A 25,663-nucleotide genomic window follows, 5' to 3' on the forward strand; every position below is an offset into this window, starting at 1 on the left:
TTCACTATTATGAGAGTTTGAGGCAAAAAGCCTTGTGGCAAGGCCACCAAACTTGGGAGCATTGTGTCTTTGGAACCACACAATCTTTCTAAGCCTCAGGACAACAGATATAATAATCCTTACCTTTATAGCACTTCAAGATTGTATGGTACACTTTAAGAGGTAAAGTGAATGTGCTTTTGGAAAATGAATTTTTATAAAGCACTATTTTATTTTAGCTTACTTTTACAGTTAGTAGCCAAGATCCAATGCAATCACAATTCTGACTTTTTTCTGTCTACAAATATGACAAAAGTCATGGAAATTCATGTGACACTACAGAACTTGTTCTTATTTTTAAAAAAAGAGTTTCCATTGTTTTACATCCGGTACTAAAACATTGCTTCTCAAACTTAATATGTATTGGAAGATCTTATTAAATTGTCAGGAATCTTACTAAATGCATACTCTGATCCAACAGGCTGGAGCAGGGTCTGAGAATGCAGTTACAACATGCTCTAGGTGTTCCAATGATTTTGATGGTACATGAGCCAGGTTTGGAGTGCTCTGAGTAGGACAGTACTAAACACTACGGTTCGCTCAATAATGTTTAATATATAATAAAGTTGCTTAAAACCAAGTAGCTTTCATACAACTTGCAATATTTAAGACAATCTTAATTTTCCCCTTGTTCAGTCTTATTTAAGAGAGCTTTAAAAAGAGTTTGTTTCACTGTAGAAAAAACCTATATAATGTTTGCATAAGTACAAATGATGTATAAAGATAGCCATCATTATTTATCCTATAGAATGAAATAATTTCTACTATAAAGTACTGTACAATTACATACCATATATATGTCATAAAATATACATAAAATATAGTTCATTATTGTCCACAACATTAAAAATGGAAACAGTCTAAATGTTCATCTATGGAAGATTGATAAAACTAATTATGCTATAACCACACCACTTTTATTTTACATTTACATATATACAGCAGAGATAGACCAACAGACAATTTATATCAAAGATGATGGTACAGAATATGATAAAAAAAAGATGGTATTTTCAACAAATGATATTGTGATAACTGGATACTCACAGGAAAAAAAGAAAAAGGAGATTAATCCTAACCTCACCTCATTAGAAAGTGAAGAAGAACTAAAGAACCTCTTGATGAAAGTGAAAGAAGAGAGTGAAAAAGCTGGCTTTAAGCTCAACATTCAGAAAACTAAGATCATGGCATCCAGTCCCATCACTTCATGTGAAATAGATGGGGAAACAGTGGAAAAAGTGGCTGACTTTATTTTTTGGGACTCCAAAATCACTGCGGATGGTGATTGCAGCCATGAAATTAAAAGATGCTTACTCCTTGGAAGGAAAGTTATGATCAACCTAGACAGCATATTAAAAAGCAGAGACATTACTTTGTCAACAAAGGTCCATCTAGTCAAGGCTATGGTTTTTCCAGTAGTCATGTATGGATGTGAGAGTTGGACTGTGAAGAAAACTGATCGCCGAAGAATTGATGCTTTTAAACTGTGGTGCTGGAGAAGACTCTTGAGAGTCCCTTGGACTGCAAGGAGATCCAACCAGTCCATTCTGGAGGAGATCAATCCTGGGTGTTCACTGAAAGGACTGATGCTAAAGCTGAAACTGCAATCCTTTGGCCACCTCATGCAACGAGTTGCCTCACTGGAAAAGACTCTGATGCTGGGAGGGATTGGGGGCGGGAGGAGAACAGGATGACAGAGAATGAGATTGCTGGATGGCATCACCAACTCGATGGACATGAGTTTGGGTAAACTCCGGGAGTTGGTGATGGACAGGGAGGCCTGGCGTGCTGTGATTCATGGGGTTGCAAAGAGTTGGACACGACTGAGCGACTGAACTGAACTGAAAGAAAGTGAAAGTGAAGTTGCTCAGCTGTATCTGACTCTTTGTGACCCTGTGGACTGTAACCTACCAGGCTCCTCTGTCCATGGGACTCTTCAGGCAAGAGTACTAGAGTGGGTTGCCATTTCCTTCTCCAGGGATCTTCCCAACCCAGGGATCGAATCCGGGTATCCCACATTGGAGGCAGATGCTTTAACCTCTGAGCCATCAGGGAAGTAAGGTGAAATGAACACCTCATAAAAAAAAAAAAATTCTATGTAAGATAAAACTGGGGAAAACAATATTTCAGAAGATAATATAGAAGAGTATTTTAATGAATTTGGAATAGAGAAAGATAGTTAAAATCCTGGATTGGCAAAAAAGTTCATTTGGGTTTTTCCATATGAAATTTTTGGCCAACCCAACAGGACTCAGAACAGTATTAACTGCAAAGGAAAAGACTAGTAAGTTTGACTAGACAAAAACTTAAAACTGCTGATCATCAAATGAAAGTTAATCATATAGCCTCAGAATCTCAGTAACATAAATGACTAATAAAGGCACGGTATCCAGAATATATAAAGAGCATCTATAAATCAAGGGCATGGGAACTCAGCAGAAAAATTCGAAATTGACTTGAAGCACTTCACAAAAAAGATGAGTTGTGGATATACAGATCAAAGAGGCACAGAAGGCAAACAGAAATCTGGCTGATAGCTGGTGCTAAGGTTCAAAACTGCTCCAGAGAGAAGAGAAAAAAAGAGAAAAGAAAAGAGGGAAAGAGCAGTCAGACTTGGGTCTTTTCTGGGTGACAGTGAGAAAGAACTTGGATGTTTGCACAGCCTGGCTGGCTTTAAAAATTCATAAAATAGGAAAATACTGTATATTGGTAAGTATTCAAAATGGTCTGATTTTGTCTTATGATGACCCAGAACTTGAGGACCAAACGCAAAAAGTGTTTAGAAGGATGGGGGTAGGTAGATATGCTCCCCAAAATATAAAACTCGGGAAATTTCCCTGTGTATTTCACAAGAATATTACTATCAAGCTCATCACATATAAATAAAAATAAAAAATAGGTCTTAAGATGGAAGAAAAGTGTTTCTGGAAGCACTCTTGAAAGTGTAGGCCTTTCAGAATTATCTGCGTCATACACTAGAACAGTGATCAAAGGATATTGGAAAAAAAAATCTCCCTTAAGCTTGTTCAATAAATATAAAAACCAGTCATCCATTTAAGGTCTTTAAATGTGAGAATATACTAAATAAGCCACCATTTGAGCTCCCTTTAATCACTGTTATTTATCATTCAGTTGAAGCACTCAGTCTTAATATTAAGATGTACTAAAGCAAAATATCAAGAAGAAATCTAACATAGACGAGGGCTAGGAAACGAGGACAAATGTCTGTATCCAGGATTTATGCTGCCTCCCAATGACTCAATAAAAATACAAACTCAGTGTTGAAATTAAAACAAAATCGAGAAACTTCCCACTTCCAGGAAGATTCAAAAGATGTGGTTTTTCCCCATTCTTCCCAGTAAGTACAACCCCAAACCTGAACATTATATATGATCAAAAGCAAGAAGAAAGATAGGGCTTCCCAGGTGGCTCAATGGTAAAGAATCTGCCAGCCATGCAGGTGTCACAGGAGACACACGTTCAATCCCTGGGTCAAGAAGATCTCCTGGAGGAGGAAATGGCAACCCACTCCAGTATTCTTGCTGGGACAATCCCATGGACAGAGGAGCCTGGTGGGCTACAGCCCATGGAGTTGCATACAGCTGGACACAACTGAGCACATGTGTAAGTAAGAAAGATGGAAAGAAAAGGGAAGACTGGCTCGGGACCCTGGGATCCAGGGAATAACATAAGGATGAGTCCCCAGGGTTTTCTCTTTGAAGATTCCAGACTTGGAGCTGAGAAAGTCCACAGCCTGGGAATGGCAATGGCAACAGACTAAAAAGCCCCAGTTAAAAGAGAGGAAACTCTTGGCTCTATCCTAATGAAAAAGGGAACTGAGGATGCACTCTCAATGTACCATGGAGAGAGGGTGAACAGAGAACCATTTCTGGTCTTCTTCATGTCCTTACTATGCAAGAAAGGAAGTTACCCCTCTCTTTAACTTGCAGAAACATGAAAACAAACAGTTTTATCTTTAGTAACGTGGGATGACCATATAATAAGTACTAGGTGAGAAGCAAACCCTCAGCCTCTCTGTTGGCCAATGTCTGCCAAAGATTTGGTCAAAGGAAACTGAGTTCATGGAGGACTGTCTCTCCGTCCAATTGTTAGGATACTTTAAAATCTATTCAGGGGTTAACTTCCACCATCCGAGGTAGCGTTACTGAACCTTCTCATGCGTCTTCCGCGGCTCACTGTGAGTATGGCTTTGATCGGATTATTCTCTGACATCATGCTATCCTTTTTAAAAGCTTCCGGTGAGGCACAGCTTCTGTGTTGACTGTAAGGACTCAGGTGAACACATTGTTCATGGTGCTTTCTATGAGCCAATCCTAGAAACTGTTCTCTCTTCTCTTAGAGACATAGTTTTTAAAAAACAGACTTCTCCCAAAGAACTGGTTGGTTTTAGTCACATGGACATTGTGAACCACAAAACTAATCACAGTTTCCTCACTGGGTTGGCTGCTAGAAAATTTAAACTTTGTGAGGAGGTGTATAGTGCTTCATGGTACACATTTTGTGGACTAACCTCATTATATGCTCTTGTATCAGCCTGATTTCCTCATCTAATTTACATTCAGTTAAAGGATTGTTATGTTATGTAGTTTTTGTACACAATCTTACATTTCTTAGAATTCAGGGGACATAAATATATAATTACAAAGAGTATGAAGAGCATGATAGTGGCCACATTTACATAGTCTCAGAATAAAACACTTTTAAATCCTCGTACAGCACATAAAGGTCTGTCTAGTCAAGGCTATGGTTTTTCCAGTGGTCATGTATGGATGTGAGAGTTGGACTATAAAGAAAGCTGAGTGCCGAAGAATTAATGTTTTTGAACTGTGATGTTGGAGAAGACTCTTAAGACTCCCTTGGACTGCAAGGAGATCCAACCAGTCCATCCTAAAGGAAATCAGTCCTGAATATTCACTGGAGGGACTGATGGTGAAGCTGAAACTCCAATACTTTGTCCATCTGATGCAAAGAACTGACTCATTGGAAAAGACCCTGATGCTGGGAAAGATTGAGGGCAGGAGGAGAAGGGGACGACAGAGGATGAGATGGTTGGATGGCATCACTGACTCAATGGGCATGAGTTTGAGTGAACTCCAGGAGTTGGTGATGGACAGGGAGGCCTGGCGTGCTACAGACCATGGGGTCCCAAAGAGTTGGACATGACTGAGCAACTGAACTGAAAGCACATTTATTACCAGGGATTAATACATTATGATAGTTAGAGGAATGAAAATTCCAGAGGACACATGAAGAGCTAAGTGCTGAGATGTAAGCAGAACGCAGGGAAAGTGGCAACTGCAATTACGTTGCATATATCAAGATGCTGCTGCTTCTGGGCACACGCCACATATCCAAACATTGGCAACATGAATAATCCAACATGGAATTCCCGCCAGACAGAGAAGATAGTGAGATCGGTGGCATCCTGGAGCTTCTTTGAAACTGTGAAAGAATCACACTAGAATCTACTCAGGTTTCCTGCTGTTCAGGGTCTGATGTTTCTTCACACGTTTATGGAGGCCATCACGAAATGAGAGTCCTCAATAAAAGAGAGGATCACAACCAGAAGCACAGGAGAGGCCAGGTCCTTACCTGTCCCAGGCCAGACCACAGTGATCTTAGAATAAGCTAAGACGCGGGTATCGCTCTGCTCACATTTCAGCCAAACTCAGGAATTTCTATTGCTGGTCAAAATCTTCCCCATTGTCATTTTCCGTGATGGCACTAAGTGGGGTGGGGAGGCTTAAAAGAACCCTCAAAACTACTGTTAGAAACAAAAGTATGCTTTGACACTCAACCACGGGACTTCCCTGGTGGTCCAGCGGTTAAGACTCTGCCTTGCAAAGCATGCGATGCATGTTCAACCTCTGGTCTGGAAACTAAGCTCCCACATGCATCTAACCAGGCCTGTGAGCCCCAGGGAAAGGTCTGGCATGACACAACGAAGATTTTGGGTGCTGCCACCAAGACCCGATTCAGCTAAGTAAATAAATTCGGTTAAAAAATATGTAACCACATCTTCAAGACACTCCATTTCCTCCTCTAACGAATGTGCCATCCCTGAGCAACTCCTGTAGATACGGAGAAGCCAACACACTCCTTATCTTTACAAACTCCGAACCTGTTTCCCTGAAGGATAACTCTAAAATGGGCCTGTGTGTTTGTCTGAGATGTTACAGGGCAGAGAGAGAAGTTGGAAAACTGCCTTCTACTCACAGCCACACAGAAGATCCAGGAAACCAGGCTGAGAGAAGGTCTCTGGAGACTCCTGAGAAAGCCAGTTCTCCTCTGTGGAAGAAGGAGCCACAGGGTTTGCTATGCCAATGCTAGAGCCTAACTCCCAGCCCTGCAAGTTCTGGAAGGCAGAGTAATCTTGACACATCAAGCAACCAATTGGAAGCTCTGTTTACTTCTGAAAGGAAAATGGAAAGATTAAATAAGGTAACTGAGGTTACTTTAAAAACTGAAAGGCACATCCACGTGTCAGTGAGTACTGACAGTAGTAGAAATATGGGGTCAACCTTGTTTTTAAGATCTTTCTGCCAAATCTTTTAACTCTTGTTATAAGTAATTGTGAGCATTAGCTTAATATAATGATATATACATATCCACATAAGGCTGAGCGCTGAAGAATTGATGCTTTTGAATTGCACTGCTGGAGAAGACTCTTGAGAGTCTCTTGGACAAGGAGATCAAACCAGTCAGTCCTAAAGGAAATCAGCCCTGAATATTCATTGGAAGGACTGATACTGAAGCTAAAGCTTCAGTACTTTGGCCACCTGATGAAAAGAGCCTACTCCTTGGAAAAGACTCTGATGATGGGAAAGATTGAAGGCAGGAGAAGGGGGCAATAAAGGATGACATGGTTGGATGGCATCATTGGCTAAATGCACATGAATTTGAGCAAACTCCTAGAGGTAGCGAAGGACAGGGAAGTCTGGCGTGTAGCAACCCATGGGGTTGCAGAGTCAGACATGACTTCTTTCTTTCATGCAAGAAAAAGCTTTTTCTTCTGAATTATAAAAACTTTAAATTTATCATCCTCTGAGATGCTTTCTAATATTAGAAATGCCAAGTTACAATATATTAAGTCTTTTATCTCTTTATCAAAATGATAGAATGAAGCTCACTGCAATTCAAGAAAGCCATGGCACCTAACTAACTCACTCTCTATGTTTAAGGGAAATTAAATCACCCAAGCCACCAAATCGCCCATTGCTGCTTCCCTGCCCCCTAGGGAAGCAGGCCTAGGCTATTCCTTGAATAAACGGAGATCACCCACAAGATTGAGGGGGGGGGCACCTGCCACAGACTACTGGTTGAATGTCCATGTAGGTGATGGTCAGCGTGTTCAATCTGACCAAAACAGGAAGTAGTAGTAGGCCAATCAGAATCTTTTCTCTGGAATTTGAAAGGAAGAGATGGTGAGAAAAGGTAATGAATCATCCAGGAAGAACACAGAACAACAAAAGAGTGAAACTGCATGAATAGCACATTGCTAAGCAGGGTCAACAAAATAACCTGATTTTTCAAATCACATTTGGTGCTAAAGTATGGTCCTCCTGTCTTCCCATGAGTACGTCTTCTTTACAGCCATATCTATCCAGTCTTAATCTTGAACAAAAATCCTTTATGCTAGCTTAACCAAGTCTGTTGCTTTAACCAAAAGAATCTGACTCATACTGACTGCATTTTCTTGTCACTTAGCAAAGTGAATACCTCCACACACAGCTCAAAGTAACAAGTAAAACAAATATTTGTGATACCTACAATTTATGAAAACTGCACAAGCCAGGATGTTCAAATACCTTTCTGGAAACACAAAACATCCATTTCCCTCAAGACATTTTTAAAACGTCAAGAGCTTTTTGAGAGTTTTTCATCATGACAGCTCATATACAATAGAACTGAAGGAACAGATCAGTTTGGTTTCTAAAATGGTTATATTTTTGGCTCAAACACTGACAAAACCTATTATCCATAAAAAAAAAAAAAAGCTATTTTTAAAGAAAAAAATCAAACAAATTGTCTATACTCTTAATGGAAGGCACATTGTACCAACTGTAGTTTTACTGCATGGAAAAGCTCTCTTTAGGAAAAAAAAAGAGGTAAGCCAAAAATTTACTTAGAGTCAAATTATGAGTAAATACAAGTATTTTCAAAGGTTTGTGGATATTTTCCATAGTATTTTTTTCCTTATCTACAGAGATGTGTGTAGGTTGCTGTGTGTACTCAATCATGTCTGACTCTTTGCAACCCCATGGACTGTAGCCCGCCAGGCTCCTCTGTCCATGGGATTTCCCAGGCAAGAATACTGGAATGAGTTGCCATTTCCTATTCCAGGGGATCTTCCCAACCTGGGGACTGAACCCATATCCCTTGCGTCTTCTGTACTGGCAGGCAGAGTTTTTACCACTGTGCCACCTGGGGAAGACCCACCTATAAGTTTGAGATGTGCAGTGCTACAGAACTTAGAAACCCCCCTTCTGGGGCTATACACCTGTTCACAGGCATTCAGGGAAGCTAATATTAGCGGTATCCCTGTGTGTTTCACACATGTAGGTACAGGGTCAGTTCAAAATTGTCGGGGTCAGTCCAGTTCTAGACTTTGGCTTCTGTGGTCCAGTGAAGAGAAAGAGATAACAGGGAAACAAAGGGAAATAGAAAAAAATCAAAGGACCAAGGGAAACTGATGTTTGAGTGTAAGTTATTAAATGAGAATAAGAATGTGCACATTTTGAGATTCATAATAGTACTCAGAGCAATAGTTCTAGATGGATGAACTAAGATCTTGAAACAGATTGAACTTTGAATGCTATATCAGAATATATGATGACTGTGAAAGGCTTAGAATTAAAAGAAAAGAAATGAAAAAAAAAAGTTCAGGAAATTTCATATAACACCATTTATTCTATCACATTTCGGAGAATTTTTCAAATTGCAGCCGAGCACTCAAGCCATTTGATATCCATAAACCCACAAATCCACCTCCACCCCTAGCACACCAAGGACCAGCACACCAAATGAGTATTTGGAAGTGAGTCCCAAGAACTAAGGATGCTTTCCACAGTATTTCCTTCACTCTCGACAAAGTTGGGAGCACGACAAAACTGTCTTATAATTCCACTGTGGGCTAGCTAATTTAATGCCAGCTGAAGCAGAGGTCTATTAACCAAATCAGAAGTATCAGGGGAAGGGAGACCTCAACAGCAACCTGTTCAGCACCAAGGGAGGGGACAGGCTCGTTTACTCTTCAAAAGGATTAACTGCCCCCTTCCCACACACACAGCCTTCTCCCGGTACCCACAGTGACCTCTGCTTCCTTCCTGATCCCCCATAGCTAGAAAGGAAGAGACACATGGCTTCCTTTCTCTTGTGGGATAGACGCCTACTATCCTCTGCTCAGTGGGCCAGAGAAGGGCAAATACACCAGGAACTGCTTTTACTTCATAGGCAGATTTGCAAACCTTTTAGCATTTGTAGCGTTGGATTTGAGATGCAGCAGCTTGTTTTCCAAAGACAGTTTCTTTTCTAGCAGTGTTCTCTTTTCCTAGGAGAAAATAAGACACAATTTTTGTTTATTTCTTGTCCTCAGAGTATGTGTGTGTTTCGCAAGGCATTCTTGCAAACTGTTCACTAAAGATGCTTCTTGTAATACCAGAAATACGTTTTGAGCTCAAGAGTTAATTTCATAGGGAGCTTACAGTCCATCCCAGTGGCCCAGACAGGCATTCTCCTGCGTGGTTTCAGCTCAGTACAGTTCAGTCGCTCAGTCGTGCCCGACTCTTTGCCACCCCATGGACTGCAGCACGCCAGGCCTCCCTGTCCATCACCAACTCCCGGAGCTTGCTCAAACTCATGTCCATTGAGTCAGTGATGCCATCCAACTGTCTCATCCTCTGCTGTCCCTTTACATTTAGCTGAATGACAGGTCAAGACTAGGTGTCTTCACCACCCTCCCTCGTCCAGAGACCTTGGCTCCTTCCCTAGCCCACTTCTCGGCCAGACTCCTGCGTCCCTCCGCCCCACCGCAAGCGCTCACTTCTCGGCCGGACTCCTGCGTCCCTCCGCCCCACCGCAAGCGCTAACTGCTCATCTCTCGCTAGGCACTGCTTCTCCCATCATTCCCCTGCTTCTCCTACATTGGTCTCAGCCATTGGTCTCCAAGGACGCTGTGGCGCTGGTCTTGATACCCAGCTGTCACATGGCAACTGTCAGAAGGTAGAAAAGTAGTAAATGTGTTTTCAGTGAAAGCTCAAAGCCACAAGTGATAAAGTCACTTCCTAATTAGGATGGAACAGAAATTTTGACATTTTGAAAGAATACCTAAAGAAATGTCTTAGAGTCATTATTAAACCAAACTCTTTCCATCCAAGAGGAAAACAGACACATCCATGAAAAACTAAGCTGTCATAATTGTACTCTTTTTTATATTTGATGGAAATAGATGTTTTGACACTATTTGCAATGCTGGTTGAAATCATACCTTCTGCAGAATTTATGGTAAAATACAAGACAGTGCCATTGTAGTAAAATATCAGAATGTCTTTGGACATGGACTGACCTGGTTTTGAAACTTGGTGACTCTAGCTCTTATCACTGTTAAGAAAAATTAACCAAAGCTTATGATTCAAACTACATGATTTTAATATCATATTGGGTAGTTGTTTAATAACCTGACCCAAGGAATTTTTTTAAATTCTCTTGGAGAATTTCTTTTTGTTTGACTTTATTATTTATTATTTGATTAGAGCCCTGATTTTGTGCAGTTGCTTGTTAATTTGTGGGTTTCTGCCTCATAGAAAAGTAATCCCAAAGGTTATGGTTTCTTGACTTGAAGAATATTAACTACCTTTGTATCTAACCCAGTAATCCTATCCTATGTTCCTTTTTTCAAAATGCAGGTCAACAGCCAATTTCAAAAAATATTTTATTTAAATCAGCTTTACCATCTTGCTGGTTCCTTCATTACTTAAGGAGTTGAATAAAACATCTGACATGTATTCATTCTATATCAGAGTCATTTTTTTTGACTTTTTGAACATCCCTAAAATGGGGAAACTCCAATACTTTGGCCACCTCACGCGACGAGTTGACTCACTGGAAAAGACTCTGATGCTAGGAGGGATTGGGGGCAGGAGGAAACGGGGACGACAGAGAATGAGATGGCTGGATGGCATCACCGACTCGATGGACATGAGTTTGAGTGAACTCCGGGAGTTGGTGATGGACAGGGAGGCCTGGTGTGCTGTGATTCATGGGGTCTCAAAGAGTCGGCCACGACTGAGCAACGGAACTGAACTGAACTGAAAATGGGGATAATACTACCTACACTGAAAAGCTGGGATGATTGGGGATGTATGTGAAAGGTCGACATGCTTCTCTAGAACATATTAGAACCTCAATATATAATAATTTGAAGATTCCATGTATGTCATATCTTATGTGTGCCGTTAATATTAAAATTTATACTAAATTTTTCAAAACTTTTCTGTGGCATTCTGGTTTTATATACATATACATTTTTCTGCTGTAGTCCTAGTTGAGCTGACAGAACAAGATACTCTGAAAGTTTATCATGATATTATGATCACCAAAGAAACATATCACTTATATTTTGAATTTATAGGAAAAAAATGGTGTTTTAACAAACATTTTTCCTAATGGACTTACTCTCCATTCATGGATCTTTATAACAAGGGTTTAAGGAGACCACACTGCGGGACAAGCAAATAGTCTGCCTTGGCCAAGGCTCCAGTATTTAGCTTGAACTTTTTTTCAATTTAATATTTATTTTATATTTGAGTATAGTTGATTCACAATGTTGTGTCAGTTTCAGGTGTATAGTGGTTCAGTTATACATATATCCATTCTTTTTCATATTCTTTTCCTGGGTAGGTTATTATGGAATAGTGAGTAGAATTCCCTGTGCTATACAGTATGTCTTTGAAGCTTGGACTCTTAATGTTTCCTCTCTGACAACAGGGAAGATCACACTACACCAGTTAACACTTTTCACTTTCAGGGACAGTATCTTCTGGAAAGGAAAAAGCATTCACAGCGCCACCCAGTGGACAATACACTCTTGCCCAAACCACATTTCAAGAGCTTGCGTTTCCTCACCCTATTTACTGAAGACGGCTTCCCTGATAGTTCAGTTGGTAAAGAATCCACTTGCAAAGCAGGAGACTCTGATTCGATTCCTGGGTTGGGAAGATCCCCTGGAGAATGGATAGACTACCCACTCCAGTATTCTTGGGCTTCCCTGATGGCTCAGCTGGTAAAGAATCTGCCTGCAATGAGGGAGACCTGGGTTCCAACCCTGGGTTGGGAAGATCCCCTGGAGAAGGGAAAGGCTACCCACTCTATTCTGGCCTGGAGAATTCCATGGTCTATACAGTCCATGGGATCACAGAATGTCAGACACGGCTGAGCGACTTTCACTTCACCACTTCATTTATTGATCAAGGTGAAGTGGACACCAGTGTAAATCACTGCCATATGTTAATATCTAAATGATTCAGGAATCACATTCTTTTTATCCCACATCAGAAAAGCTGGGGGCATAACAGAAAGGACTGTAAACTGCTAACTGGAGGACTGTGGAATAGTTCCTTGTTCACAGGGTCCTCGTTTATAAAATGAAGATGAGGAATTAGGTGGGCTCAAAAGCGCCTCTGAGCTCTAAAATTCTAATAGAGCTAAATCAATGACACTGGAAAACAAATACGATGCAACAGTAGTGCACTGCTAGCCAAAGGAACATATGCCATATTAAAACGCTCTTATTGGGTGCTTTTGCTGGCTTATCATGGTGTTTATGGAATTCATTCTCACTGCATTCCTGATTAAAGTGGGACAGATGGTGAAGGTTTTAAGTAATGTGTTCATTACCAGACCTCATACCACTAATGGCTATTTACTGGAGCAGTGGCTCGTGCAAGCGAGTAGAAAATGAATCCTTCTCCAGGGGCGTACTCACCATCAGGGCAGTATTTATCAACCTCTGTTGGGATGTTCATTTTTAATTGTCATTTCTTTTTGAACTCATGTCTTTTTCTTATTAATACTAAGGTATTAAGAGTAACCCCTCCTCATTCTGATACACACCCAGCTCCTGAGAAACCCTTCATCATGGCCTGTATGCTCAGTATCTCCTTAAAACAAGATGTTACCAAACTTTTCTTCTTATATTTGTTTGATCATTTTACAAATATAACGTATCCTTAAACTATGTTAAAAAAAATTCCTTCACATTTTCTTTCCACTGCATCCCCTTCTACCTCCACTTCCCAGAGATTCCCCAAAGACTCCACTTTAGGAAGTCACTGAACTAGAATGTTCTAGAGGGGTCCTGCATGACCTTGATGAACTTTGAGTGTCCGGTCCACTTACTGTGTTACAAAGCTCCTCGAGAGAGCGCTCCATTAAGGGTCAATATCAAGACGAATGCCAGGCCATCACTTCTCAAAATCTGCCAGGGTCTAAGCTGCTTAACCTTATTCTGCGGTCCATTCCCCTGACTTCGGTAGGATGTCAGCTTCCCTGAGGACCCCTGTGAGAATGCCTGAAAGGAGGGCTGGGAAGTTCCTGGAGTCTCACACTACCCAGATACATTACATTGCAATCTCCACAAAGAGACTATATCTGGTCCACTCCAAATGGATATCTGGCCTCTAGCTCTGCCTGGTACATGGTAGGAGCTCAAATATTTGTTGAATATATAGTCCAGTGAATATACCCCAGAATCCTGAGATGAACTCACATCCAGGGCAGATTTCCTCAAGTTTCTAGAAGATAGAAATTACATTCCATTATTTTTTGTTAGTTTTCAGGGACTGACAGCTGGCCACTAAACATGACCCAGTGTTACTGAGTCTGAGGTGACTGCAAATCTAAATTTAAATGTCAAGCTGGTTAATCAAGTAGTTTAATTAAGCAACTCTATCTGAATTGAGGAAAGGAATTGTCCTCCCTTCCTCATTGCAAATGTTCCTTGTGCTATCTTAGTTTGCCAAACAATTTTGTTGTTGTTGTTTAGTCGCTAAGTCATGTCCAACTCTTTGTGACCCCATGGATTGTAGACTGTCAGGCTCCTCTGTCCATGGGATTTTATTACAGGGTAAATATTCTTTTTAAAAGAACCTTTCTATTTTGTATTGCACTACAGCCAATTAACAATGCTGTGATAGTTTCGGGTGGACAGTAAAGGGAATCAGCCATATATATATGTCTGTCCATTCTCCCCAAACTCCCTTCCCATCCAGCCTGCCACATGACACTGAGCAGAGTTCCTTATGCTTTACCATAGGTCCTTGTTAGTTTTCCATTTTGAATATATAGCAGTGTGTATATGTCAGTTCCAAACCCCCTAATCATCCCTTCCCCGTCCTCTCTCCCTCTTGCGACCATAAGTTCATTCTTTAAGTCTATGAGTCCGTTTCTGTTCTGTGAATAAGCTCACTGGTACCATTTCTCTGTAGGTTCTGTATGTAAGGGACGCCATACGCTATTCCTCCTTCTCTGACTTACTTCACTCAGCAGGACAGTCTCTAGGTCCATCCATGTTGCTGCAAATGGTTTATTTCGTTCTTTTTAAAGTCTGAGTAATACTCCATTGTACCACATCTTCTTTATCTATTTGCAGGATAAATACTCTAACACTGCAAAGTATTCATCCAAATATTACAGTTTTCCCCAAACATCTAATTTATAAACTGCTACATGTGGGCAAACCTGCAACTTGAGGACATTCTAGCCCTGTGATTTTGGCTAAAGTGAAACACTGAACATCGTCCACCATACAACACAAATATAGCTGTATATTATTATTACTAGGTTCAGTTAAGCTTGCTGCTGCTGCTGCTAAGTCGCTTCAGTCGTGTCCGACTCTGTGCGACCCCACAGACAGCCCACCAGGCTCTGCCGTCCCTGGGGTTCTCCAGGCAAGAACACTGGAGTGGGTTGCCATTTCCTTCTCCAATGCATGAAAGTGAAAAGTGAAAATGAAGTTGCTTAGCCGTATCCGACTCTTCACGACCCCATGGACTGCAGCCTACCAGGCTCCTCCATCCGTGGGAATTTCCAGGCAAGAGTACTGGAGTGGAGTGCCATTGCCTTCTCTGTCAGTTAAGCTTAGGCTTCTTTAATTTTCACGATTGCCTCATAGGACCTTCATTAAGATCACAAATTCAGCCAAACTCACAATTATAAATTAAATTCTTAGGAAATATGTAAAAAATTGATCAAATTTTCTCAGGCAAATATCCTGAATGTTGAAATGTGATGCTTTGGAAGTGACATTTCTAGGAAAGGGAAAGTCTTTCAGTTGTGTCCGACTCTTTGCAACCCCATGGACTGTAGCCTGCCAGGCTCCTCTATCCATGGAATTCTCCAGGCAAGAATATGGGAGTGGGTAGCCGTTCCCTTCTCCAGGGGATCCTCCCAACCCAGGGATTGAGCCCAGGTCTCCCGTATTGCAGGCGGATTCTTTACCAAGCCCCCAGGGAAGCTTTGACATTTCTAAAATAGCCCCAATTCAAGCAGATTCATAAAACAAAATAAGGCTGAGAAGAGTAGAGGCAAATCGGCAAATTCATATAACAAATATAAAAATGCACTGAGAAGAGGGCAGCAGAGGATGAGATGATGAGACAGCACCACCATCGATGGACATGAATCTGCCAATTCCAGGAGAGCGGAAGGACAGAGACTCAGTGCGCATGAATCTGAGCAAACTCTGGATGAAGGACGGAGGAGCCTGGCGCCCTGCCGGCCGTGGGGTCAGAGTCTCGACTGGAAAACAACGGCAGCAACCCTGGGCAGTATGACGAGAAGTTTAGAAAGTCAGTATTAACTACTCCAACTCAGTTTCAAAGACGCCAGCTGTCTGTTTATTATTAAAAAATATTCCTTGGTTTGTCTGAATTCTGAGTTCTAAGGCATGCCAAATGAAATGTACATGTTCACTTTTTGTGTGTATTTGGAGGGCCAGCTACTTAAAGGAGTGCTGCATGAAACTTTCAACACTTTTTGTTCTATTATTCTTTTTCCCTAAATTGTCTCTTTTGAAAGTTACAATTTCTACAGAAGGTCTTTTTTTTATTTGTGAACTATGTCTGTCCTACGGCAGGCATAGGTTTTTACAAACCTAAAGGGAACATGGTTGGCCAAAAATAAACACTCCATTGACCACTACATCGTGCTCCGATTGCAGGGATTCACTACACTATTGCTAGCGGTAGATGGACTTTGTGATCTTTTCCATTATTTCTATTCATAGCCTCACCTAGTTCCCTTTTCTCATACTTTTACTAGGGAAAATATAAAGTGATGGATAATACGACTGCAGTGTTTGTAAAAAGGTAAATCAGTAACTACAACTCACATCATATAAATGTGTAAGGCAAGAGACGAACATTATTGAGCACATTCTAAGATCTTCAGCTACAAAGAGTACTTTCACTTAAAGCTACTTATTTTCATATTATTTTCATTCATTCTCATCCTAACCATGTCAGGAAAAAGTGCCTTTAATTCTCCAAGGACCTACCTTTTCCATTCTTTGTACAAGATTCTCCAACTCTGTGATTTGATTATGTTTTTCTTCAAGCATTTCAGCAATTTGATCCAGATTCTCAACATGTTGTTTCAATTTCTGTTCTTTTTCAAGTTTGTCAACCTTTGGTTAGAAAAGCAGTTGTCAGACCACTGTTTTAACTAAACTTATACAGGTATTATCTCTTGCTATGTTTTATATATCTATATATAAATTAATAATTTACACATGTTTAGAATTACTTCTGTGAATTCAGTCTTCCTTTAAAATAAACCTGATAGACTACAACAGCACTAAATCAATGGAGAATTTATAATACATAAATATTATTTCTAGAAGTTGATATTTGTTACTAAAAAGCATCTTCTCTGAAAGAGGGACAGAAAGAAAAGACAGTAATTCTAAAAAAGCAAAACTTTTGAATTTTTCTCAACAAAACTTACATAGAACAAAACCAAGATCTTATGTATTCAAGTAAAAAATGTTCTATTTTTAATCAGAAATTGTCATAAAAGCAGAATATTTATCTCCTGTGTCAGGGGGTTATCTCTGAGCCATTGAGCCTAGGAGTTATACTAACAGACAGGAGAGAGGTCTTTAGCAGGCAGGCCCTAGGCCACACGTGGGAGTGTTTCAACTGACATGCAACTGACGTGAGCACACACATCTGCTTCTGTATTTAACAGGACTTGAGATTTTTCGGTGTAAAAAAAAAGAGTGTCTGATTTCCCTTGAACACACTAGGTGGGCACTCCTGCCCTGGAACGCCAGGCTGGGCAGAGTCCCTTTTGCAGGGACACGGGCACTTCCCGTCCACCTGCTCACTCGTTCACTTAGGTACTTCACCTGCACCCTGCATACCAACAAGTTTGTGACCATCGCACCCAGAGCTAGAAGCTTGAGGGAATGTCACCCAGGCAGTAGGTTTCCTACCGTGCTCCCCGGGGACCTTCCTAATGCCGGAGCTGGCAGAGACTCAGATGCCCCACCCAAGCCTGAATGGGCTTTCCTGTTTTGAGTTTTGACAAACACACATACACACATTTCCCCTCTTCCCCAGTCCTGGATACATTCTCCAGATACAGTTTTATTGGTCTTAGGATACACAGTTCAGGTTCAAAAACAAACAAAAAGTGTATGTGTACGATATACAGACATTCATATAATATTATATGATTTTAACGTATAAAAGCATATATTAAAATATAGAGATATAAAATATAATTTAATATGAAATATATATGTACATATACATAATTTTTGTTTGTTTCCTATGAAGAATCTTTCCAGAACCAAAAAAATTTTGAACCTATTTATCAAGCCCAACTTTTTCATTAAAAAAATTTTTTTTTTAATTTTTTTAACTAATTAATTAATTTGGTTGTGCCAGGTCTTAGTGCAAGATGTTTAGTTATGGCACGTGGACTCTTAGCTGCGTGTGAGCACTTGGGATCTAGTTCCCTGACCAGGGATCGAACCTGGGCCCCCTGTATTGGAAGTGCAGAGTCTTAGCCACTGGACCCCCAGGGAAGTCCCCCAACTTTTTCATTTTAGAGTCAAGTCCAGAGAGACAGAATGACTCAAACTGGGTCACCCAGTTAGTCAAAGGCAGAGTCAGAAGAGAAGCCACTGGCTAGCGTCATGGGGCCATCCCTGATTTCTAGGCTGAGTGGCATGCCCTCTCTCCCGCCGGCGCTCTGCAGGGCTCTGGGCAAGGGGGGGCAACAGAGCAGCTTGGTGACATCCAGGTACCAAGTTCCAGGGCTGGGGGGAGATCAGGGCAAAAGACGGGCACACTGCCCTTCCCAGGGCCTGCCTAGTCACGTGGCCATTGCCTGTTTCACGTCTAGCTCCTCCCTAAAAGGGAGACTCGGACAACTTGGAGGTCAGTTCATCAGTGTGAAAGCTGCTAGCTCAGTACCTGGAGGAGGTGCCTCCTGTCCTCATGCTTCTTTCTATCTTCTTCAGACCGTGTTTGATAGTTTTCCAATAATCTCTGGGTCACATTTCTCAGAGCCGCTGCTCCGGCTTCTCTGGAGGCTTCGAGCTAGAAACAGAAGGTCACTGTATACTCTCTGACATGTACAATAAGAAGGGTTAAAGACAGGGCAGTTTGATGGGCGACCAAAAACACAGTCTGTAACCATACATTTGCACCTTCATAGACAATGGCTAGGAGGAAAGATGCTGTTACCTGATAAAAAGAAAACATAAAATGAGAAGGCCCTATTTATTGGGGCTGTCATGAAGGTGATTAGCACTTGGGAGCCAAGCAAGAGCTAAGAACAACACCCTGTATTAAAGACCACACCCCTGTAAAGTGTTCCCTGGTGCCCCATTGGCTTATACATGAATTTGCAAGCATTTTACCATCAGTGGCCACGACAGTACTAAAAATGTATTTCCTGAAATAGAAGTTGGACAAGATTGAAGTACTAGGGGCAATAAAGATAAAGTGTCATGAATCTTTCAAGGATTTCACCTAAGAAATAATCAAGGATTTACCTACTACATCACTGTAAGACTGTAAATGTGCCAAGTCGCTTCAGTCATGTCCGACTCTTTGTGACCCTATGGACTGTAGCCTGTCAGGCTCTTCTGTCCATGGGATTCTCCAGGCAAGAATACTAGAGTGGATTGCCATGCCCTCCTTCAGGGATCGAATCCCGACCCAGGGATTGAACCCGTGTTTCTTACGTCTCCTGCATTGGCAGGTGGGTTCTTTACCAGTAGTACCACCTGGGAAGCCCCATAAAACTGTTTATAAAGGAAACTAAAAGGCACCAAAAATAGATTAGCTAAACAGAACAATGAGACATTTGACTATGAGTGCTCTAACTTATATGCAATTATTAATATTTAACTATTGTATATGTAAAGTTTTCAAATTTTATTGCAGCAAAAACACTTAACATGAGACTTTCCCCATTAACAGATTTTTAAGTGTACAATACGGTGTTAACTATAGGCACAATATTACACAGTAAATCTCTAGAATTCACTCATCTTGTACATCTTGAAAAACTATATCCATTGAACTTTGTAAAATCATTTTAATAATAAAAATTATCTTCAAAATAAAACAGCGAGATTAAATTTATCAAGTGTAAAACCGCTTTACTAAGTTTGTGAGCACATTGTGTGGATTTATGGATATATGTGGATGTCTATCTGCTTTCTCAGAAGCATGAATCTATCTTATTGGCTCAAAGGCTCAAAGTACAAAATGAGAACATCCTCCTACTGGTCATACCTTGATTTTCAACACTTCATTCTCTTTGTTCATTTCTAAGAGTTGCAGGTCTTTTCCTTTTATCCTTTCCATGAGCAGATCCAAACTGCCACAAGAGGGATCCACTGCAGAGTCACAACCATTTTGAACGTTTCGACAGCGCTGAAATGAACAAACAAGAAAATCACACACCTTACTTTTCTTTCACTCTACTAACTTTGATAACAATAATTATCACTCAGTATTACATATGTCAATGGAGTAGGAAATGGCAACCCACCCCAGTATTCTTGCCTGGAAAATCCCATGGACAGAGTAGTCTGGTGGGCTACCACCCATGGGGTCACAAAGAGCCAGATACCACTGAGCACAGCACAGCACATTACATGTATCAAGGAAGATTCAGGTCAACACAAATAAATCTTTTGAGTCTAAAATATCAATGAGAAATTCTAGATGAAGCAGCTGGCCTCTATATTTGTACAAATTTGAATAGATTCTTACATTGAAAGGAGAGAAGTACATCTTTCATGCCTTTTACATTCTCTACAGTTTCACATATACTATTAAGACCTTTGAGGAGATAGATGATATCCACAAAGCCAGTTGGCTTTTTTGTATCCATGTTGTTTGCTGACCTTCTGTGGTTTGAGATGCCCGAGGCAGACCCACTGGAAACACAGTTCATCTACATCCCCACGAAGCTATTCCTATTAAGAATAGCTCCAACAACCTCCCCATTGTTCTAGCCAATGATTGATACTGGAGTGGGTTCCATTTCTTCCTCCATGGGATCTTCCCGACCCAGGGATTGAAGCAGCATCTCTTGGGTCTCCTGCATTGGCTGGCAGATTCTTCATCACTGAACCACCTAGCAAGCTGTAGGGGTTGATAACCAGCCCTCAATTTACTCAACTCATGAACAGTATATGGCACAACAGTCCCTCCTCGCTTTCTGAAACCCTTTTGGCTCATCTTCAGTGGCTCCATTCTCTCCCACCTTTCCTCTTCATCCCCTGGCCTCACTTCTCCCCCTCTGTGATGAGTCCTCTTCTTCTCAGTATCTAAATGTTGGAAATCTCAGGACTCCGTGCTTAGGTTTTCTCTCACTCCTATCCACACTCATGTGTTTCGTCGTTTCCTCCAGTTTCAGGACTTTAAATACCATCCTTACTCCCCAAATCTCTACCCACTAGTGTGAGCCTTCTAGCACAGACCTCTGCCCTTAACTCCAGAATCAGCTCTCCAACCATCAGTCTACAAAGCAACTCAGCAAAGTCAGAACTGAATGTTTGATCTTTCCTGTCATTCACAACATTAATCATTTTGCCAGTTTTAGAGTACATAAGAAAATAATTGGAGCTAGTTGTGTTCATTTGGGAGACAAGGATGATAAAGACTATGTTTGTGCATCATCTTATGGTACTTTCTAGTATTCTCTGTGGCCATTCTACAGAGCAGATGACACTGTCATTGATGAGGTACATGTGGTTCAGATGAGGTTTAACCTGGCATAACCCAGATAAGGATAAGTGCAGAGTGCTTAAAATTATGAATAAAAGGCTGGTCATGGGGGAAGGACTGTCTGATCACTCAGCCTAATGGCTCCAACTGGGTGTCAGCTGGCGTGACCCAGGTGAATCTAAAAGTCTGTACCTTTGTCCGTCACTGTAACATGTTGCTTCCACTTATCCTAACTGCGCCAACATCTTCCCATATACTTTAGATGAGTAAGTCAAGTTTAAAATATTCACGTAAGATCTGGCCACTCCAGTCTAATCCTACTAATGACATCTGTGGTTAAATATTTCATACATATGCTCATTCATATCTTTAGATACCAATGAAAGATTTAATACTTGACATGCAAAGAATAATTTAATAATATCAAAAGTCATTTAAATGAAGTCTATATGGCTTTATGTTTACTTACTGAAGGAATAGAAGTGGTACATTTTAATAAATTCATTACCTTTGCATCTAGTTTGTGATTTGTACTGTTATGTCTTGCTTCATCTCTAAATATTTGATTTCGGATCTTTTCCAGAGTAGTTCGAATCTAAAAGGAAAAAAAATTTTTTTTCAAAGGCATTTAATCACCAAAACTTTCTTTTTCTATACCAGTTACAGGGTACCAAATTTATCTGAAAGTTGTGCGTATATACGGATATCATGTTTAAACAATTGCCATCAACTTAACTTACACTTATGCTAATATTGTTTAGATTGCAGAAAATGAGCATTTTTGTCTTTAAAACTGTTCCTTAGGCAAACCTAAACTATAACCCAAATGAATGCTATACCACAAAGTAATTAGTAATTACTATTTAGTAATTAGTGTTTAATACTATTTAGTTCTATTTTTTTATATAGTAATTTCCTACTAATTTGCTATTTGGTAATAACTATAAAACAATTACTATTGGTAATCACTACAAAATAATTACTATTCAGTAATTACTACAAAATAATTACTATCCAATAATTACTACAAAATAATTACTTTCTAGTAATTACTAGAGAATAACTACTATTTAGCAATTACTAGAGAATAATTACTCAGAGGAGATCGTACAAATTTATGCATGAAATATAAGCTTCATGTCTTGGTGATCTATGGAACTGCAAGACACTCAAAGATGAATTACTTGACCTGAATAAGTTATGAAGGCAGCCTACCAGGCTCCCCCGTCCCTGGGATTCTCCAGGCAAGAACACTGGAGTGGGTTGCCATTTCCTTCTCCAATGCATGAAAGTGAAAAGTGAAAGTGAAGTCGCTCAGTCGTGTCCGACCCTCAGCAACCCACAGACTGCAGCCCACCAGGCTCCTCTGTCCATGGGATTTTCCAGGCGAGAGTACAGGAGTGGGGTGCCATCGCCTTCTCCAAGTTACAAACTAGCTATGTCCAAATTCTTCCATCTGTTCTAAAACACATTTTATGAGAATACATACTTTTGTCAGCCATTATCACTAGATTCTGGTTAAGATTTCACATTTTTAATCTTGTGCAACATGTAGTCATTGGCGATGGTTACTCTGAACTATTGAGAAGGTGTTCCTTGTGAGGTAAGGAGAGACAGGAACTTAGCTGGAAAGGTAGACATCTAGTTGGCAACCAAGTATCAACACATGAAAGAACTAAGAAATGACATAAAACAGTAGGACAGGACTTCCCTGGTGGTGCACTGGATAAGAATCCACCTGCTAATGCAGGGGACACGGGTTTGATCCCTGATGCAGGAAGATTTCACATTCCGCAGAGCAACTAAGTCCGTGCTCCACAAGTACTGAGCCTGAGCTCTAGAGCCCAAGGGCCACGACTACTGAGCCCGCAACTACTGCAGACCCAGCGCTCCAGGGCCTGTGCTCCACAACCAAAGAAGCCAACACAAGGAGAAGCCCGCATACCACAGTGAAGAGTAGTGCCCATCTGCTCCACAGCTAGGGAAAGTCCATGCACAGCAATGGAGGCCCAGAGCAGCCAAAACAAACCAGCAACCACAACGACAAAAACCCCAGGAGGATGCAGGGGTGAACAGCAGGGGACAGGTGTTCAAAGCCTCCTGGTCCTTTACTCAGTTTTATTCCAAGTGAAGAACAGAGGCTCATACCCTCAAGAGAATGGTTACACACGCAAGAGAAATGCACCATGTTTGCATGTCAGCTATCAAGGCTGTCCTTTGCCAAACTAGGTTTGTTCTTCCTCACATGTTCTAGGGAGAAACAAAGCCCGCTAATTTTCAGCAGACTTTACTGTAAAAACTCATATCGTGCTAACATGATTTCCAGTGACCACATACCTTTTTCACGTATTCGGTTTCTTCAATAATGTGAGCTGATGGGGACTCGTACAAGGCAGAATCATCTTCCGTCTTCCCCCTCTGGGGAACTGTCGCGGCCACCGTTACTGTTGTCATCATGACATCCAGCTTTAGGAAAACATAAATCAGTGTTTATTTAAAACATAAATCAGGCAAATGGGTGCTACTCTTCACTGTGGTGTGCGGGCTTCTCCTTGTGTCGGCTTCTTTGGTTGCAGATAAAACTAATTCCTTTGATGTTATAATTCTGTGGTTGTAAACTGAGCAGAGTTCTGTACTGGCACCATAATCAAATATAGTAAATATAGTAATACTAGAAAATATTATAAATTATTGAAATCTGCATGCATCTAAGATCCAGGAATTAACTTAATATTAAAATACCACCAGTTGAAACAATCACTGATTAGAAATTTAAAAATTAAACTGAGATGGAAAAGTATGAAATTTTTCTTCTTATGCCATATTAATTAGACTATAACACCTCAAGAGTAGAGACTATGCCTTATTCATATTCATATTCTAGCACATCGTAAGTGCTTAATAAATGTCTATGGAGCTAAAATAAGATAAAATCATATGTATATAAAAATGCACACACACACATATAAATAACTTATAATAAGGGCTTCCCAGATGACACTAGTGGTAAAGAATCCACCTGCCAACGCAGGAGACACAAGAGACCTGGATTCAATCCCTGGGCCAGGGAAGTGGCCCTGAAGAAAGAAATGACAATCCACTCCAGTATCCTTGCCTGGGAATCCTATGGACAGAGGAACCTGGTGGGCTACAGTCCATGGGGTCCCAGAGTCGGACATGACTGAGAACACAGGACATATATAACTTACAAACATGTATGTATATCATTTTATACTTCACAGAGACCTTTAATATACTGCATTTTATTTAACTCTCAAAAGCCTGTAAAGGCCATTTACCAAAGAACTATCTGTAATAAGAAAATATCAAGAAAAGTGCAAATGCCCACAAAAAGAGGACTGATTAAATGAACTACCTACATCTTCTCTAGGATACACTTATTCAATGAAAAAGCATGGGACAGAAAAGGATACACAGCATCATAATTTCTCTAAGGCAAGAAGGATGGAAGGAGAAAATCTGTGATTTATAGTTTTGACATTGAACAGTGTAATTTTACCTAATTATAAAATATAACTAAATTAAAAGGAAAAATGTCTTCCAAAATAAAAAACAAGAAACAAATACATTTGCCTACCAAATTGGTGGCATATCCACATGAACTATTTGAAGTGACACATGTGTGTTCACTCAGTCATGTCCAACTCTTTGCGACCCCATGGACTGTAGACCGCCAGCCTCCTCTGTCCATGGAATTTCCCAGGGAAGAACACTGGAGTGGGTTGCCATTTCCTACCCCAGGGCATCTTCCCGACCCAGAGATCGAACCCAAGTCTCTGGCGTCTCTTGCATTGGCAGGCGGGTTCTTTACCACTGAGTCACCTGAGAATCCTGGGACTGATTTTCCCAGGTGTGCTCTGTCCTAAGAACAAAAAGAATCACAAAGCAATATTAAACTGTACTCACTAATAATATTGTTAGTGGAAATATTTCTACTGCTATTTTGAAACTATTATATGTGTGTGCATGCACGCATGTGAGTCACCCACATGACAGAAAACACGGAATGAAGAAGTCACTGTCTTAATGTCTTAAGAGCCAAGATTTTTATCATAAAATACAAAATTCTAAATTAGAACCAAAAATGTTCTGTAAAAATCTTATAATCCAAACTGAAACCATGAGTATAAAATATTTATCTTCATTTTAAAATGTATATTCCAAGTCTGTCCACTGAAAGTTTAGAAACAGAAGCAATGGACACTCCCAGTGTTCAGACTGTGGTATTAGTACACCATCTTCTATGAATACGAAAATGTAACCAAGGCTTCCTGACTGATTTAGATCCGAGGCAAGAAGTGCAGAAGGTGGGACGGAGATATCTTGTC

General features: G+C 40.5%; 1 protein-coding gene across 2 annotated transcripts in view; it reads right to left on the reverse strand.

Annotated features, from left to right (window-relative positions):
- CCDC68 (coiled-coil domain containing 68) overlaps positions 1-25,663 on the reverse strand; it is a 60,949-nt gene that overhangs the window by 17,135 nt on the left and 18,151 nt on the right. For both annotated transcript variants that reach the window (XM_055417400.2, XM_055417401.2), the window contains exons 2-7: positions 23,652-23,780; positions 21,823-21,909; positions 19,872-20,012; positions 18,540-18,665; positions 16,613-16,741; positions 9,528-9,610 (exon numbers count right to left, since the gene is read on the reverse strand). In XM_055417400.2, the coding sequence (XP_055273375.2) occupies positions 9,528-9,610; positions 16,613-16,741; positions 18,540-18,665; positions 19,872-20,012; positions 21,823-21,909; positions 23,652-23,771 (686 nt within the window). In that variant the 5' untranslated portion in view covers positions 23,772-23,780. The remainder of the gene's footprint in view (positions 1-9,527; positions 9,611-16,612; positions 16,742-18,539; positions 18,666-19,871; positions 20,013-21,822; positions 21,910-23,651; positions 23,781-25,663) is intronic.

Source organism: Moschus berezovskii, chromosome 28 (assembly GCF_049115385.1).
Source record: "Moschus berezovskii isolate FMDL1 chromosome 28, NW_MosBer_1.0, whole genome shotgun sequence".
NCBI lineage: Eukaryota > Metazoa > Chordata > Mammalia > Artiodactyla > Moschidae > Moschus > Moschus berezovskii.